At 41.7% G+C, this 18604-nt stretch overlaps 1 protein-coding gene across 1 annotated transcript in view; it reads right to left on the reverse strand.

Moving 5' to 3' along the window:
• The window catches only part of LOC116944898 (integrin alpha-8-like), a 124636-nt gene that overhangs the window by 74859 nt on the left and 31173 nt on the right, over positions 1-18604 (reverse strand). Inside the window, exons 7-11 of the mRNA XM_032958791.2 lie at positions 7804-7926; positions 6626-6670; positions 6341-6384; positions 4885-4941; positions 2433-2485 (exon numbers count right to left, since the gene is read on the reverse strand). Coding sequence (XP_032814682.2) covers positions 2433-2485; positions 4885-4941; positions 6341-6384; positions 6626-6670; positions 7804-7926 — 322 coding nt within the window. The remainder of the gene's footprint in view (positions 1-2432; positions 2486-4884; positions 4942-6340; positions 6385-6625; positions 6671-7803; positions 7927-18604) is intronic.

The raw sequence follows: 18604 nt of genomic DNA on the forward strand, positions 1-18604 counted from the left end.
TATCTGCATAATCACAACATTATGCTGGGTGCCACGTGCAGCAATTGTGGTGCACAAAAGGCTATTTGTGATACTGAAATGTACAAATAATAAAGTAGTCAACATGTTGGGCCCGATTCAGTGACATACAGGGATTCGATTAACAATGGTGCACTCTACTCAAGAGTTGCTAAACATTTAACATTTTAAGATCGAGTAATTGTAATACATGAAAACAGCTTTGTTATTTTCATTTGTTTTCATGTGGGCATTTATATCAATAAAACGCCACACGTGTATATTTTACTGGACAACATTTCACAGTGGAAATATAATAAAATACGCCTTTAAGTTGATTTCCATGAAAACAATTATCTTTTGCTGTGCCATATCAATTTCCAGACTGCGCATGCCATCACATAATCGTAAACTTGCATGTGAAGAAATTTCTCGAATTCTAACAATGTTATGACAACCACTAGTTTTGTTGTAGTGATGTAACATTCGTGGCTATGCTTTGTTTTGCTTCAAAACATATGCATAATTCAAAGTGAAAACGATAAAATGCAGGATATTTGAAAAACAGTGAAAAGGAATATACAGCCCAATGCCCCCGTTTAACATCGAATTATGCGATATAAGACTTATAATAAATATGACTTAAAGCTTTCGAAACGTCGTAGTTTTTTGTTATTTTCTTTGAACCTATCTACGTGACTTTACCGAAAGACCCAAATAATATAATAAATATGGTCGAATGCCAATTTAAAATGTGAATAATAAAGAGAGGAGATAGAATTCTTACTGTATAATAGCAGAAATGAGTGACACATATGGAAGCTAGAACACTGGCTTTTATCGTGAAATTGACTGAACAGGAAATGAGGATGACACAGAGTGAATCTGACGTTGTAAAATAATAATTCCCCTCACTATGGTAACAGTGTCCAAGTTTATTTAAGGATATGTTGCAATGAAAGGGGGCTGTTAAGGTACCCCTCCAACTAACAACCGACGATAATATTTCCTGTCAAAAATACTTCAGAACAATGTGCTAAATTGGTTTACTCTCAGGTATCTGGCATTTGCATTCATTTAGGGCAAATAACTAATTGAGGATGTTGAAGAAGTTCTGAAAATAAGATCAAATGTCAGATTGTGATAATTGTTACAATCAATGCCTACGAATAATGACGTGTTTTCGTTTTTTTTTTGCCTCACGATTAATCCTTTCTTGAGTCATGGGCATGAAAAAAAATGTGGGGAATAATGCAACATCTTTACAGAAAATTATCTTCAAATAACCAGTGTTGCGAAAGGCATAATATTTATTTGCAAGGATCCAAATAGAAAAATATGGACCTCAATAAAAAATGTTTGTTTAAAACTGCAACAAACCCCTTTAACCATTGACATGACGACACAGTAATGTTAATTCTCTCAGATGCACAATTGTGCATAGTTAGTGGCGCACTGTAATTTCCTTCCCTAGAAATGGGTTCAAATTTTGCAACTGTTGCTTAAGCGCAAACAGAATGACATTTTCCCCGAACATTAAAAAGTCTGCTTACAGACACACCAACATAATCAGACCACAGTTGTCAGAGGGTTCTCCTCTTAAGGCTTACACATTTCACACACCAAATCAATCAGTTCAACTGCTGGCAAAGAGCATGGCATCCTTAAATGCCGAGATGTTGACATTTCAATTCCCTGCAATTGTAGATTTACTTTCGATTCAGGGGCCTTACAATGGTAAATTCACTGGGAGGGATGGCTTCCATATGCAATGCACCATTCGCATATACCAACTGCCTGAGCAATGTAATTGCACCAGTTAGAAATAATTAGTGGCATGTGACTGAATGCCCATACAGTGAAAGCTTTGTTGATTCAGACTCGAGGAAACCATATTGAAGAAAATTAGATCCATGTGACACTATTTATTCCTTATTTTTTTGGCCAATAAACTTTAAGGATCACTGAAATGCTAATGAAGACAAAAAACATATATATATGAATGACAAAGCACGTTTTATATGGTCACGCTGGACTTCTGCACCAAGTTCTAATGAAAAACCAGCAGCCGTAACCAACGAGCATAAAAACAATTGCAATCCATGTGCACATGAAGACAAAAGTAAAAGCATAGACCAACTACTCGTCGAACAGATGAGGCGTAACGAACTTAAGAGAGCTTGTAGGCAAGACATGTACATACGTCTCCCCATTCACCAGGATCTCAATCACTTACCTCCCCACCACTGAAACCAAAACATTTATTTATTTTACCAAGTAAGGCCGACTGAGCTACGTAGCTCTTTTTCATAAGCTATTTGTGCATTGCGCTAAGATGACATCCTTCACCAGATGCACATCCTCCTTCCCCGTGACTTGTGTCCTCCTCTGGAGGTGAGCCGGCCCCCCCCCCCCCCCCCACTGAGGAGACTCACCCGTCATTATTCACATCCGTGACTGCCACCGTGTAGCCAAAGTAGGAAGCCAGCTGCAGGACACAGACGCGCATACATCACACATGAGCAAAGACAAAGGTCGCCCGTATAGCCCTATGGCCAAGCACGACCCACGAGGGTGTGGGTGTGGCCAGCAGCACGCCTGGCTGCCTTTGTCTCCCTAGTGGCAATGATGACACACTGCACCAGGTAGCATGCATGCATACACATTCTGCTGCACACAAAGGTTCAAACACACTTATGAATGGGCACACAAGCTAGGAACACAGGACGACAACATTTGCCGATAAGTAGTGATGACGTCACTAGGCCTCATTGACCCAGGCTAGGTATACAGTAGAAGTTGCATGTAAGCACACAGCTTAGCATGCATCTTTATAAAGTGCGATGTTACCACACTTAACCCAACCAGTGTGATGTAAGGATGTGTAACTTGGATTAGAAGTGTGCTTATACGCAGTGTTCTTATATCCAGCTTCTACTGCAACTAAGACACCATAGAAGGTGAAAAAGGCTTCAAAGAAAGGAAAGAAGACAGACTCGAGCTGTATGGGTGAATGCATGTGCACAAGCATGCATGTAAACAGTAAAATGAATGTGCCTTCACCTTCCTATTATCCACATGTTAATTTTGCCGGTTATCCACATGTTTACATGTGTAAGGACAGCACGAGGTCTAGTGGTCGTAAATAGTAATTGAAGCGACAGGGACAGGCAGGGTCAAATGAGGCGAGAGAGAGCGGTCGGGGAAAAGGGGCGTGGCCGAGTCGAAGGGCGTGGCCGAGCCGGAGGGGGAGATTAAAGGCAGCACGGAGCGGAGGCTCTGGGCTGCTGTGGGGATTCGAAATTGGACCGTCGTCGCTGTCGACATCTTGGAGTGGATCGTCCTCACCGTCTGGGAGTGGGTCGCCTTATCGTCTTGGAAGACCAGGGAGAGATTATATATCGTCGCCGTAGCTGCTACTCCATCGGCTCCTATATAGTCAGCCAGCTATATAGGTGACCGTCGTGTTGCAGTCACATAAAGTTACCCACTGTACATAGTCAACAACGCGTCTGCCCGTTAACATGTCATCGCGTTGGGCGGAGCGGAATAGACAGTACATTTAAATATATACATACTTGAGCAAGACAGTGTCTCCGAGTGCTACATTACACGTGGATAACGGGAGTAACCCAGACGTCGGTCACACATTCGATTATCTGTGTTTACGTGCAGATTTGACCCAACCTTAATGGACCCAGAAAGATCTCAATAGAAGTACAACTTTCAATCTATTATCCACCCAAAAGCATGGACAAGTAGCTAAGGGAAGGAAAAGGTGCAAATATGTAGGACAATACAATCCACTAACAGCATCCCCTATAAGGGCTAATCAGATGATTATCACTATAGTAATGCAAAAAGAGTGACTAATTTAATGTATATACAGTATCATAAAATGGCAATCATTACGAAATATAAATACAATGGACATGCAAACATTATGCATACGACAGCTGTCAAAAGTAAGCCAAATTGCACTTCTCAGCAGACGTAAAAAAAGTAAGACAACCTTGGAACATCCGAGTTTACGGTGTCATCAGCAAGACGCTGCCTCATAAATGAAGTGCACTTAGTCATCACGGTGCTATAGGCATTACCCCTGCACCTGGCAGAAGGTTAAAAGATACCCAGCGCTACCAATGGACAAACCTCTCCGACAGCACAACCCAACGCAGCCGTATGTGTATGCTTCAGTGCCCAAGATCATGTCAGAGCAGCGCATAATGCCAAAAATAATAATGTATCTTTTTTTCCAAACGTGTTACAAGTTAAAACACTTAAATTGTGACAATGTGTTACAAATAGAAAAACCGTTAATATACAAATTTTCTGTATGAAATATATCATGCCACTGCCAATATATTCATGTTATTGAAAAGAACTAAACTTGTCTCCATAGACGAGGGCAACATTTGGAATAAACAACAGCAACATTATTTGGTGGTGCAGATATATCCATTACCGACTGCAAATAGTACATTTAGTGGTGAATGTGCGACGTTAAGTGAACACCACATGCCTTTTATTCCGCGAATTCTGTTGACACCAAAGTAAAACTTGACTTCGTGTCAGGGTTACGTGGTGTGATGATGAGTGCTCCAGAGCCCTTGGCTGTCCACCCTAACCTTTATTTGTCTCTTCACACATGGAAAGGAGGTGTATTTGTATACCGATTTATGTTGTTAACCCTCATTTCACTGCCGGCTCCCTTCATACATTCCAGGGTTCAAGCTAGGAAAAAAAAATAGCAGCAGCTTAACATTACATCCCGATGGTACCGTATGAGTGGCCACTCTCACGTGAGACCGGTTGTGAACCCAGACATGGGGAGCCAGCTATCCCCTGCACGCAGTGACAATGTGCTGTAGTGAGTTGGAGACATACCTGTTCTCCTGTGACGTTCATGAGAGTGCTCATGTCTGTTGTGTTGAGGATGAGCACCTTTGAGAAACAGAGCAACAATCAAGGGCTTAACATGGAACAGGACACGCGAACACTCAGGGGGCTCAAGGCTACTCGCTTGATCTTCAACGCAGCAGAGTTATGAAGTATGGCATTTGTTAAAACGACCGCTATATGCACATTGTTTTAATTGGAAGAACTTAAATTTTGATTTAAAGCTTTCATGACTGCAGGGATTCATATTCTTGGTTCTTTCGGTAAAGTCACGTAGAAGGGAAACAATAAAATAAAAAAGAATTAAAAAAAAATACGTGACTTTACCGAAAGAACCAAGAATATGGAAGAACTTGTTTACACATTTCACTTGTGCAGCTGTATATACTTAGGTTTGTCAAAAGGCATATATAAAAGCAGAAAGCAGTAAAACACACAAACACCCAGCCCAGCAAAGATACAAGACACTTGCTTTAGCTTCAGAGACTATTGGGGAAAGTGCCGATAGCAGTTGCCGATTAAGGCTAGCAGAGCACATGATGCAGTTGTGGTTATACCCGTGCATACGGGTATAACCACAACCATGACAGACATAGAATGCACAAGGCATCTATGTGTAGGCTCACAATACAGGAAATGTGCGAAGGTAATGCTGTTTGTCTTTGGATAAGTTTCACACAATGCAAAAAAAAAATTCTAAATATTTTAGGATGACAAAATCTGCTAAGCAGTTATTATTTTTACTTTAGGTTCATCTTTCTGTACATTTGTCCCTTGAAACTATTTAAACAAATTGTCTGACAATCATAATATTAATTCTATTCATTCTAAACCGTGCGATGTGTTAGTGTCATTTGTTAGCATTTTCTGAGTTGCAAATTATAAACGGGTCATTAAATTATTAAATAATGAATGATAACTTTTCATAATCCACAAGAGCAGCAATGCTCACCACAGCATGATGTAAAATGCATGCATTAGCCATACACATCTCAGTAGGCTATAAACTTGAGGTAATTACTTAATCACCATCTTATGATACGGAATTTGTATAATAGATGTGGCTATTTTTGCAAGCTTTTTCATTCCGCTTTAACTACTGAATTTATATCCCAGCTTTTATTGTGCTTCGGAAAGCAATCGATGTGGAAATGAAACAACAGCTGGTATAACTGCCTTTGCTATTGATATTCTTAGTTATAATGCTGCATTCAATTTGCCTGGCTGACTTACAACCAGAATGAAAAAGCATCAGCAGAAATGGACGTTTAGACATTGCACAGTACCTGGCTTTCCCACCGAAAGCAACGCTTATTTTCTCACTTGCGTTAATTGTGCGTACAAAGCAGAAGTGCGTTATTCTATTGATGAAAGCGCGCAGGCCTTTTTCCATCAGAACAATCACAATGTTGATTTATTTCAAAGCTAACAAAAATGTACTCACGTATCCAAACGTACTGGATCCTTTCGGCACACCGGTGACAAACTCTAAATCAAACACAGAGATGGATCACTCGTTAAGAGTTGAAAAAGTAAAATTCCCAATAATAGTAATACAAAAATATATATAAATCTTAAAATTGAAAGCAGGGGCATTTGTATGCAAGTTTTGTTTTGCCAAATCGAGACTAGGTGCATTTTTTTTCATTCAAGAGTTCGAGTCGGAAATAAGGTATGTGCATCGACACCAAAAACATCTGCATTGTTCAAATTAAATCACACAACTTGCCTTGCACAGAGTCTCCTGTGAATTCTCCAACAGCCACAGAATAACCTGCAAGCACAGCAAATATTACATATGTAGTCCACACACACTGCACATTAATAAAACACCTACCTAGCAAAAGAAATAATTTTAAAAAGTAAAGAAAGCTTAGTCAACATTTCAGTCGATTTGTGTTTCTCGTGAGGAGAACTTGACAGCCAAATATTAAACGCTTTCCCATTCAGTGAAAATAACGATTTTGTGAACCACATTCTTTTCCAACCAGGTTCATGAGAAGGGACTTAACAACATGTAGTAAATAATAGAGGCTTTTGGGTTAGATGGCGTAACTATGTACAGTAATACCTTGGATTGCGAGTAACTTGGTCTGCGAGTGTTTTGCAAGAGGAGCAAAAAAAATAAATAAATATAAATTTGATAAACGAGCGAGGTCTTGCAATACGAGTAGTACGTATACGCTTTGTACTGCCGAGCGTCACGTGATCACAACTGATATACGAGTGCTTTGATATACGAGTGCTTTGGATTACAAACACGTTTCCGGAACGAATTATGCTCGCAATCCAAGGTTTGACTGTATTTCAATATTTCGCAGTTTATGCGGACATAAAATAAATGCTGAAGCAAAAAACTTTCATGACCAAGTGTAAAGCTGCAGCCACACATCCTAGGCTTGGCAGGCCCATAGATCACACACACCCGAACAGCCTGCCATCCCCCATCCCATCACTCAAGAGTCACCAAGACAGTGAAGGCAGCTTTAGTGCAAAGAAAAAGACAAAAATCCCCAGACCCACCCGTATAGCCTGAACAGACTGTTGAGTAAAGTGCTGTTAGAGAGCAAGTACGATGACCGGCATGGCACACGAGGGGATTGGTGGCCAGCAAGCACACTGGGCCGCCTTTGTCTCCCTAGTGGCAAAGTTCAACACACCGCACCAGGTATTCATTTGAGGCCAAGTCGACCAAGAGGAGGCCCAGGATCGATTCAGATAATTTTCACTTGTGTAGGCCGTGAGCGGGAATCGAACTCTGTTAGCTGGTTTGGCAGCGCATCATGCCAACAGCTACACTACCAATACCCGCTAATCGCCACGAAGAGACGTAACGTCACCACGGCGCCTGTGCCAGGCAGGCAAGGCACACTACATACACCCAAGCACACACACACACACACTTACCCATGTACGCGTCATCATTGTTGGCCGGAGTCTCAGCTGTCTCCTTCTGGCCCTCCACTCGGGACAGCAGGAACCTGGATTTCTGGCGAAACACAACCTTGGAGGAGGCAGCCATGACCTGGCCTGGGGAACACATGTGCAACATTACACACATCAGTGCAATAAAACAAGCAGAGATAAAGATCCCTTGCTCAAACTTATACCATTTTGGGTAAGCGCTGTACGGGAGACAGTATTAAGGCCAGCATAGGGTACACGAAGGAATATAAGAAAGTAACCCATACTGACGCCTGCCTAAAATACCTGATTCCCACCACCATCCATTCCAGAAGAATTCCCTCATCAAAACGCTACACCATAGAGCTCAATGCATCTCCGACCATGAACACCTGACCAGTGAACTCAAACACGTACACCAAGCTCTCAAGGCGAATTAATATTCTGACTACACAATCCAAAAATCCATCACCCCAACCGTGAGGAAGGAGCCATCTGAAGATCCAATCAAAACCATCACCTTGCCATACATAGCAGGGAAACCAAAAATATTTCAAAAATCTTCAACAAACACAAGATCCAGGTCAGATTTAACACGTTGCATAAAATTCGTGATCTGATCCCATCTGTGAAGGACAATATTCTTGAGATGCAATATCCCGGCGTCTACAAACTAAGCTGTGTCTGCGGCAGTAGTTACATTGGGGAAACCAAACGACATGTCTCAGACCTTGTCCGTGAATATAAGGCAGATCTGAAACACGGCAGGACCAATACTTCTGCCGTGGCTGATCATTACTTTAATGCGGCTGGCTCACATGAAATTGATTTCTCTACGACGATGGTACTTTGCAAGCCCACTGGCTATCAACAAAGATTCGTTCACGAAGCCATCCATATATACAGACACAGACACAATTTCAACTGAGATGACGGTTTTAAACTCAGCAATCATTGGAAAGATGTCATCAACCACTTTGGATCATGACTTGATTTGTGTTTTCTTGTCCACCTCCCCCGTCAGCATGTGTGGGTGTGTGGAACGAGGTGCAATGCTTTGATTGGTGTAGACCTACTGCCGGTGTCAGAGCCTTCACCTACATTAACATTAGCTGCCCCGCCCATCTCTAAACCTTTATAAACAGCTCTCTGATTGGTGTAGACCTACTGCCGGCGTCGGAGCCCTCTCCTACATTAACATTAGCTGCCCCGCCCATCTCTAAACCTTTATAAACAGCTCTCTGATTGGTGTACCTACTGTCGGTGTCGGAGACCTCTCCTACATTAACATTAGCTGCCCCGCCCATCTCTAAACCTTTATAAACAGCTCTTTGATTGGTGTAGACCTACTGCCGGTGTCGGGCCCTCTCCTACATTAACTGCCCCGCCCATCTCTAAACCTTTATAAACAGCTCTCTGATTGGTGTACCTACTGTCGGTGTCGGAGACCTCTCGTACATTAACAATAGCTGCCCCGTCCATCTCTAAACCTTTATAAACAGCTTGCCCTCAGAGGCTAACCTCCCTGTTCCTAATGACGACCGCTTGTGTTGCGATTCGAAACGTCGTCATATTTTATTTTTATTCACTTTATTTTAATTTTTATTATTATTTTATTGTTATTATTTTTCTATCCACGCAACTTTACCAAAATAACCATAGAATATGAATTCCTGCAGTTACAAAAGTTAAGTCAAAATGCAAATATTTATTTTAGTTGATTTGAAGCACTTCTACATGCCCGGTGTTTGCTTTCCACTTTGCAGCAGAGCACACTTTGTGGACTTTAACATGTTCTCTCTATAGCAAACACCACGCAATTTTAATCAGAGTATTTACTGTCCACTTTACAAAAGCAGTATGATTTATGCCTTCTCATCCTAACTTATCAAGCTACTGGAGCACTTCCAGTGTGCATTTCATTGATGCGACCTGGTTATTTTGTTAGCATCCAGTATACACATGTGATACCATGGTGTTAACATTACGTGCATTATACATTAACCTGGGCATACATGAACGTAGGCCGAAACGTTTAATATAATTAACATGTTAGCACATTAAATACTTAACATGTTTGTGTACACAGGTAGTGCAGCCTAACCCATCTCAGGTTAACAGCAATGAGCTAGACATGTTTCTGGTAAATATGGAGGCTGGGGGGGGGGGATTGTGAGCAGCGGCTGAGGCAGCGATGGGAGGTTGTACTTCGCCTGCCCTCCCGATGACCTGAACAACTATTCTGTGGTGCGAGCGCACCAATGCAAAGCAAGCGAATATCGATTTCAGCCACATGTCTGTGCACCGGGTAACCTTTGAGCATTTGCGCACCCACAAATCGCCAAGCGTAAAATTGTCGGTGCTCATTTATAGATTTTGATGTTTTTGCGTAAAAACAGTTGAGTTGCAATCTGTACGAGTACACGCTCAACTTCTTTAATAAACATTCGGCGGCAATCTTACCGAAAAACTTAATTTTTTGTCCGTCTGTCTGTGGACGCACACTTGTGAAGGATTTGGCTCGCAAACTGTGGGGTTAACGTTTTAAAAAAAAAAGGTAGCCAGGTACCACGCCGTAAGCCCCGTGGTGAGCCAGCGCTATTCCGTTTTCCCATCCATCAACTTCAAAGTAGTTAAATAATAAAAATTCATTCCACTAACTTGATTACTTAATTATTTCCTCGCGCCGCTCTGCGAACGACACAGCACAGATTTGCGCATGCGCGAAACGCTGACCGGGGTTTGCCCCTAGCAACACACACACGCCATCAGTGGAGGGGGATTCTCATTCACGTTAATAATGCATTTAAAATACACAAAACGCCGAGGTCAATTCTTCACAGTGTTATGTCCTCTTCTCCCCCCCCCCCACCCCAATGCGTGCAGTTACCACTATAGAGTCGGTAGATGCTACTACTATAGCCGTACATATTACTGCACAGCAGGCGGGAGGATCGTGGATGGAGGGGGGTAGCGGCCCAGCCCCAGCCTGCCAAATTGCCACCTCGGCCGGCTGGGCAATCTAGGCGAGGCCGGGGGCTCTGCGCGGGACTCGGCCTCACCACGGCAATGTTGAGTGCTATTTTCTTGCTTCTTTCGCTAACATCACGTAGATAGAAAACTTATATGTTAAAAATACTTTGGAATTATTAAAAGTAATATTTGTGTGTAGACAACTAATATTTCAAAATTAAGTTGGTAAATTATAAAATAATATTGTGCGTGTCCAAGTCCATGTGTGCGTGTGAGTCCATGTGCGTGTCTGCGTCGATGTGTGAGAGTCGATGTGTATGTGTAAGTCCCATTTCTTTGTGTGTGTGTGTGAGTCAATGTGTGTTTGTAAGTCGATATGTGTGTGTGTGTCAGTCGATGTACGTGTGTGTGTAAGTGGATGTGTGCGTGTGTGTAATTCCCATGTGTGTGTGTCAGTCTGTGCGAGTCGCTATGTGTGTGTGTCAGTCGATATGTCTGTGTAAGTCGATGTGTTTTGTGTGGCTCTATGTGCATGTGTGAGTCGATGTGTGTGTGTGTGTGAGTCTATGTCTGTAAGTCCATTTGTGTGTGTGTCGGTAGATGTGTGTGTGATTCTATGTATGTGTTATTGTGTAAGTCCATGTGTGTGCGTGGGTCCATGTGTGTGTGTAAGTCCATGTGTGTGTCTTAGTCGATGTGTGTGTGTGTGTGTAACTCCGGTAGTGTAGCGGTTAGCGCGCTGCGCTATGAACCTGGCGACCCGGGTTCGATTCCCGCTCACGGCCAACACCAGTGACGATTATCTGAACCGGTCCCGGGCCTCCCCTAGGTCGACTCAGCCTCAAATGAGTACCTGGTGCGGTGTGTAAACATCGCCACTGGAGAGACAAAGGCGGTCGGGCGTAGTGCTGGCCACCCACCCCCTCGTGTACCGTTCCGGCCTTTATAGGTGCTCGCTAACAGCACTTGCCCCTACAGTCTGTTAAGGCTATATGTGGGATCTTTGTGTGTCAGTCCATGTGTGTGTAAGTCCATAAGTGTGTGTTTCCATGTGTGTGCTAGTCAATGTGTGTTTGTCCGTCGATGTCTGTGTCTAAGTCCACATGCGAGTGTTAGTCCATGTGTGTGTAAGTCGATGTGTTTCTATATGTGTGTGGGTCGATGTCTGTGTGTGTGTGTAAGTCGATGTGTGTGTGTCTTTTTCGCCCGGGCAACGCTGGGTACTTCCCGCTAGTCCCTGATAAAAGCGAATGAGAATTACCAACGTTCACCTGCTCTTGTCATGGCAATGTTAACGATTACGTACCATTATTTCCAAGTGTAGGATAATTTTCTGCTACAACATCACAATGGACACAATTTAAAGACTATATTTTTTTGAATAACGGTCCTTAAATTATCAGCAGTTATACAGATCTTCCTTACAAAACAATGGCCATGAATGTACTTGCACCTTCAGATACTAAATTAGATGTTCAATGCTGGACATATATATTAAACGTTAAATATATTAAAATGCTGGACATCTGTGAAAAAGCTTCATAGCTCAGATTTTTACAGGACAAAGAACAATTTTGATTCTGGGTCACTTATGTGCGAATTTTCGGATTCATTTGACCATTTAGTTTTCTTTCCCAATGTCATGCAATTCACACCATCACTAAAAAGCCAGACAGACACGAAGAAGACGAGACAGTCAATGAGACGGACATTGTACAGTCACACACAGAGACAGAGACACAGACAGAGATGAGCACACAGACGTCTGCACAGCTCGGCTTCACTGGGGACCTCCTCCCTCAGAATATCCCAGATAAGAGCAGGCAGCACATCCGTCACGGCCATGGCATGCGGTGTCAACAGGTGGAATGCCCGAAGGCAACATCAAAAGATAAACATTCGGGGCCAACGGAAGCCCCAACAGTAACCCACCACCAACTACTCACATGCCAAACAAGCAATATCCAAACACCGCCCTTCCTGCTACTTACAAATAACTACTGCGCATGATATGCTAATTTTACTTGGCCATGTGAACGTGGCCTTTCAGTTTCAGACTGCCAAAGGACAACTTTTAGTTTGTAAATACTTAATAACGATTAACGCTTGGCTTACGACAATTAACTATTTGAATACAATAAGAGGCCAGGAGCGCTTGTTACCGAAGGCACAGCCTTGTGTGAACTATTATAACATTACACACACCACTCACTAGCAATTACACTCTCTGCTTTGGAAACCACTAATATATGCACCCACAGCATCTGCTTCCAATGTATTTATGATTAAATAACGACAACTTATAATATTCAAACGTACACATCATTTCATTAAGGATTTTGTCTCCACCCGTCTTGTCATGTTGTTTATATTAAAAGGCCATTAATTAAATTAAATATAATCATGTTACTAAAATTTACTATTTTTTCGATATTACTTTTCATATTACCATGATAAATTAACAACAAGATTTTAAGCAAACGTATTTTTCCGTCCAGAATCGGTATCTTACATTTATTTTGCCTTTTCTTAATCTACTAGACAAGATCTTAATGAGCGCTCACTGCGAAAGGTCAGAATCGATTACTCGTAGTGCTATAATGGTAAGCATATCCCATTTACTTTGCAAGATCTCCCTTAAAACATTTTGGAAGGGGTCTCACACTGCACTCCCATCTGGTTATAATGATCCTCACTCATTCATTCAAATAAGACATTGTAATCCACTGCTCATAAAAAAAATCCCTTTACTTCATAAAATACACATTCAAACCAAGATTTGCTTGCATTCCCTGCCAGCAGCTATCGGAGGAAACTGATGGACCTGCATGTATTTAGATTTTAATAAGTAAATGGATCCATCGATCGAGCAGCTTTGGAGAAGATCCAAACCTGGGATCATCTCCTGGAATCTTACTCCTTTGTGGCAGATGTTCCAAGTAGCCATCTCACAAAGACACATGGCAAGTATTGGCACCCAAACCCACATCCCATCCCCAATGATTAATAATAGCATGGATTAAAACAGGACGGCTTTCATACTTTTTTTTTAAATTGGTCATTTACGTCCACCCACCCCTCCCATCTATTGCTCACGATCAAAATTAGTGCAAAAAAATCGCTGGAAATACCAATGTGTTGACGCGTTTTCTCATGTAGGTGGGTCAGTACATGAGTCATGTCTGTTAAGCGACCATTGCGAGAATTATTACAATACGAACTTGCAGACAATGGAAGAGTTTATGATGACCCATAACGAAATTCAGTAGCTTTCATTTAAACAGGTGACAGCCTATTGGCATTTAATTATACCCAGTAGTATTAATCATAAATACTCTTTTGTCATAGCCAACTGAGAAAAACCCCAGAGCAATGTAAGACAGATATTTTGTGAAATAAAAAAAACATGTTAGCCAATGCTGTGTTGCCAATAACAACGTCAGAAAAAGGGAAAGCATTTTGTTAATTTGTTATTTGGAACTTTTTCAAATGTTGGCCTATAATAGTGGTATGAAGTAACTGTCTCTTGCTCAATGTCCCAGTCAATGAAGTCCCAATTTAGAGCACCCAGAATATTTTGGAAGTCAGTGTGCCTCTGTACTCAACCAATATTTAGAAACGTGCGTTTACATTATTTGGCTGCTATCCATTTCCACATAAGCCAATTCGTTGAGCTATCATTTGCGATAGCCAGGTCATAATGTAAATGCACGTTTCTAAATATTGGTTGAGTATAGAGGTCAGGACGCTCCTGCCAAGATCTCTATAGCTGAATGGGCCTTTCCTGGTAAAAAAAAAATATGTTTCAATTGTATTTGGCTCTCTGTTATTGCCCACAAAAGCAGAATAGAAAATTGCAGCCCAAAAGACGAATCCAGTCTCTGAACAGGATGACGAAAGCCGAGTTCCCCAAAAGAGTACAAATTTGATCAACACTGAACAGATGGACAGGCTGGGTCAACCCTCAACCGGAATTTGAAGTTGTAACATTTCAACCGAGCTGAGCTTTATGGTGATAATCCCACCCAGCTAGATTTGGTAATGCTCCACAGACAATATCAAGAAGTTGAAGGAATTGACCCAAGAACCCTCTATGTCACAATTGTACCGGCCGCCAGCCTGCCCATCCTTTTGCATTGTTATCATTTCTGGCCTGCATGCAATTGTTTGGAGCCAATGGTGGACATAGTAGCAGACAGCTTCATAGCTCCATGTACCCAATCTATGCAGACAAACAGAATCTTTATTTATCCTGGATAAATCGGATGAGCTATAAAGCTCTTTTTCACAGATGTCCAGTAAGGGCATATCAGAAAGTTACAACAAACAATAGAAAAAAATCAAAAGGAGTACAAATATAGGAAGGGTAAGCAAATCGCGACCAGGTAAAGCCCACTGAGCTATTAGTCATTTTTTCAGAAGCGACCTGGTCAAAAAAAAGAGAGCTCAACGATGTGGCTTATTACGTGGAAATTTACAGCAGCAAAATAGTCTGTAGCGTGCCTTTCCTTCCCCATAAAGCCATCTCCTGCACCCCCCATCAGCATCACTTACCACCACAACCACTCTCCACCCAACATAAACAAACCAATGCCACCATAACGTAACCAGAGACATTTTCTAAAATAGCTCCTCAACACATGAGGGTGTTTATTATTTTCCCTGCATTTACATAATGCAGCAATCATTGGTTGCAAAGTCTCAGACTGTGCTGAAAAAAACAATTGCTTACCCAACTGCCCACACCACACATGGATGCCTGAGGGAAGGTTCCCTGGGCCCAGGTTTAAGCGTGTACATAGAAGACCTCTGTTGTTTGTTGGCTTAGTTTTAATTAAGCGGTTGCCAGTTTATCGAAAGATTTTAGTTGCTGTAACTGTATGGGGTGGTGGCACTTGTGGCCTAGTGCATGACTCATTATTGAAAGGTTCCAAGTGAACATTTCAGGACCATCATTCATGTTAATTCGATCAACATAAGTACCACCTGATGAAACGTTAAGTGGTTGTCTGATGGAGATACTTGCCCCTGATATGGGAATGTGCAAATTTCCTGTACTGGTTCAGAAAAACCAGTAGGGACAAATATGAAAACTTGATGCACATTTCATCATGAAACACTTTTTTTATTATCTTACGAAGGGGTGGGTGACAGCAGCACGCCCGGCCGCCTTTGTCTCCCCAGTGGCAATGTTTACACACAACAGCAGTTAGTCGTTTGAGGCTGAGTCGACCTAGGGGAGGCCCATAAGCAGTTAAAATAATCGTCACCGGTGGTGGCCGTGAGCGGGAATCGAACTCGGGTCGCCGGGTTCGTAGTGCAGCGTAGCGCTAACCACTACACTACAATGCGTTACGCTTCCACGTGCGCGGGTCACATGACAGATTTGACGTCACAGCTCACTTGCCGTGCAAAAAATAAATGCATTATTGACCCCCCCCCCCCAAAAAAAATAAAAAAAACCCACAAAAGTGTATTTTTTTTATTTTTGCATGGCGTACAGTCTGGAAAGTACCCACATGGCAAATTTCAAGTTTGTTGCATGTCGGGAAGTACGCTAAACATTTTTTAACAGACGCACATTCACAACTTTGTCTTTTATATATATGGAGATTTACATACCCATGCATTTACGTGTCTGCGAGTATACACGTGTAACAAATAAATAACTGGAAGAGAACATTCATTTATTTTATCCACTCCACCCAGCCACCCTCAGACCTCCGCAAACATTACCTCACTCAGCAAGTTTCAAATTTAAAACACAATTCTCCTACGGCAAATACCTGGAAGCCACCACTTCCTTCAGGACATCCTTCATCTGATGTCAAGGTTCATTAGGCTGATTATCTTTGCATTGTGCTTAAGCTACCCATGCCTCCTGTTCACTCTCCCCTTTGTGATCACAATGTGTCCTTTATGTTTGCTCAGCTGCGACTCCCTTTAAGAGCTTAACAATTTCCAACAAGAATATAAACCACAGATAATTTCATCTCACGATACAGCTTCCTAAATACATACAAAAAAAGTTATGAAATGTGGGTGTATACATTCAGATAAACACACACAACAATAATCTGTGCCAAGAAATGTATACCTTAAGTTGAAGTAAATATCAGGCTGACTCCCAAGCTTGTCATCTCTCATAATCCAGTAATGTAATAATCCACCTGGCACTGGCATATGAACGGATTTCATCAGTTCATCTTCTCTGTGGACATCCTCAAGTATATTCCATTCCTTGACTTCCACTCCATCATTATTCTTCACCATCGGCTACCATCCCATTTAGTCACACATTCTGCCCAAGCCCACCTACTTTTGTAACACTTTAAATTAACCTGTGCATGTTCTATAATTATCAATGCGGTCCTCTTTCCGTCTCGATGCAATTCCGAGTGCATATCTCGCCACGATTCTTTCTACACTTTTCAATGTTGGTTCATTATTTTAATTAATGACTATGCCTTCTGAACCCATATGTCATAGCAGGTGATATATACGGATAAAAAAAAACATTCTATTTCCGGCACAGTGGTATGTTACTTTTCATCATCAAGTTCAGAATTGGAACCGCAACTGTTAATGTGCACGACCTAATTGAAAGAAGATCTGACATAAAGTGGACTTGGTTTCCTCCCCAAATACCAGCTGCCCGAGGCATCTGCTGACCCAAGTCCGCACCAGCTGTGTTCAGCTTCTACGTCTACCTCTGCGCCAAGTTCGCGGCACGAGAGAGACACTGCCACTCCCCCGCCCTCCAGCCTCCCTACCATAAACAGAAGGACAACGCGGTCACAAGCTCCTGGACACCACTCGGTAAACAGCTCGAGAGCTTTTTTTTAAAAAGCAGAGATGTATTTTTTTTTTATGAACGTCTCTTTATACTTAATGGTCATTGCAACTTATAACCGAACCATCCGGCAAGGAGGCAATCGTTGAATTCCTGGAACAGCTGGGTAATGCTGCATTAAGCATTTTTTGTTGAGTGGATAATAAAGTACCCACGACATATTTTATGAGAGTAGGTACAGGGCTAGCAAGGTGAACTCCTAATCAGCATGCCCTGCAGATCGTGTGTAAAATGAAACAAAATTAAAACACAACTAAAATGTGCAACCCATCTGATGATTTTTTAAAATTTATTTTAAAACAAGACATTTGTAACAAAATATCACAAATGTATTCAAACATGCACAAGTTTTTTTCTTAAAAGGCATTTCATAATCGCCTTTAGCGAGATTGACTAAAACGTTGATAGGATGCCTAATCTTGTATTAGCCGCAGTTTTCTCCTGAAAGGTACTTCCTGAGCAACCAACTTCCTGTTTACATAGAATGGAGGCTGATAAAAAAAACAGCCTTATTACACATTTAGAATTATCAGTCATACCTTATTTGCAATAGGAACTGCTTTAATTTACTGTAACATAACACCAACTGAATTAAAGCTGTCCACTACCGAATCAGTTTGAGTAAAGTCTAAACCGACACCAAGAGAAGTCAATTTAAAATGTGCATGAGCAGATACGTACAAACTTTTTTCACATGGGACTGTTTCCAAGCGATTCATAAATTCATTTTGGCTCAGATTGTACAAGTAAAATGTGTGTCGTAATCCCTCCTCCACCTGGTGTAACCAATCGATAAAGGCCATCATGTGAGCAAAACGTGGTAATGTCTCAACTTTGTCAGCTCGCCAGTGTTGCAGAGGTATTTACAGCATTCCACAATTGGGTACGACAATTAACAATTCTGGAAATTGCCCGATGATGTTGGTTGTAACTAGTTCAGCGAAATGTCGTACCCAATTGTTAAATGTTGTGAATTGG

The sequence above is a fragment of the Petromyzon marinus genome, chromosome 2 (assembly GCF_048934315.1).
Source record: "Petromyzon marinus isolate PM22_M1 ecotype Great Lakes invasive population chromosome 2, UKy_Petmar_22M1.pri1.0, whole genome shotgun sequence".
NCBI classification, from domain to species: Eukaryota; Metazoa; Chordata; class Hyperoartia; order Petromyzontiformes; family Petromyzontidae; genus Petromyzon; species Petromyzon marinus.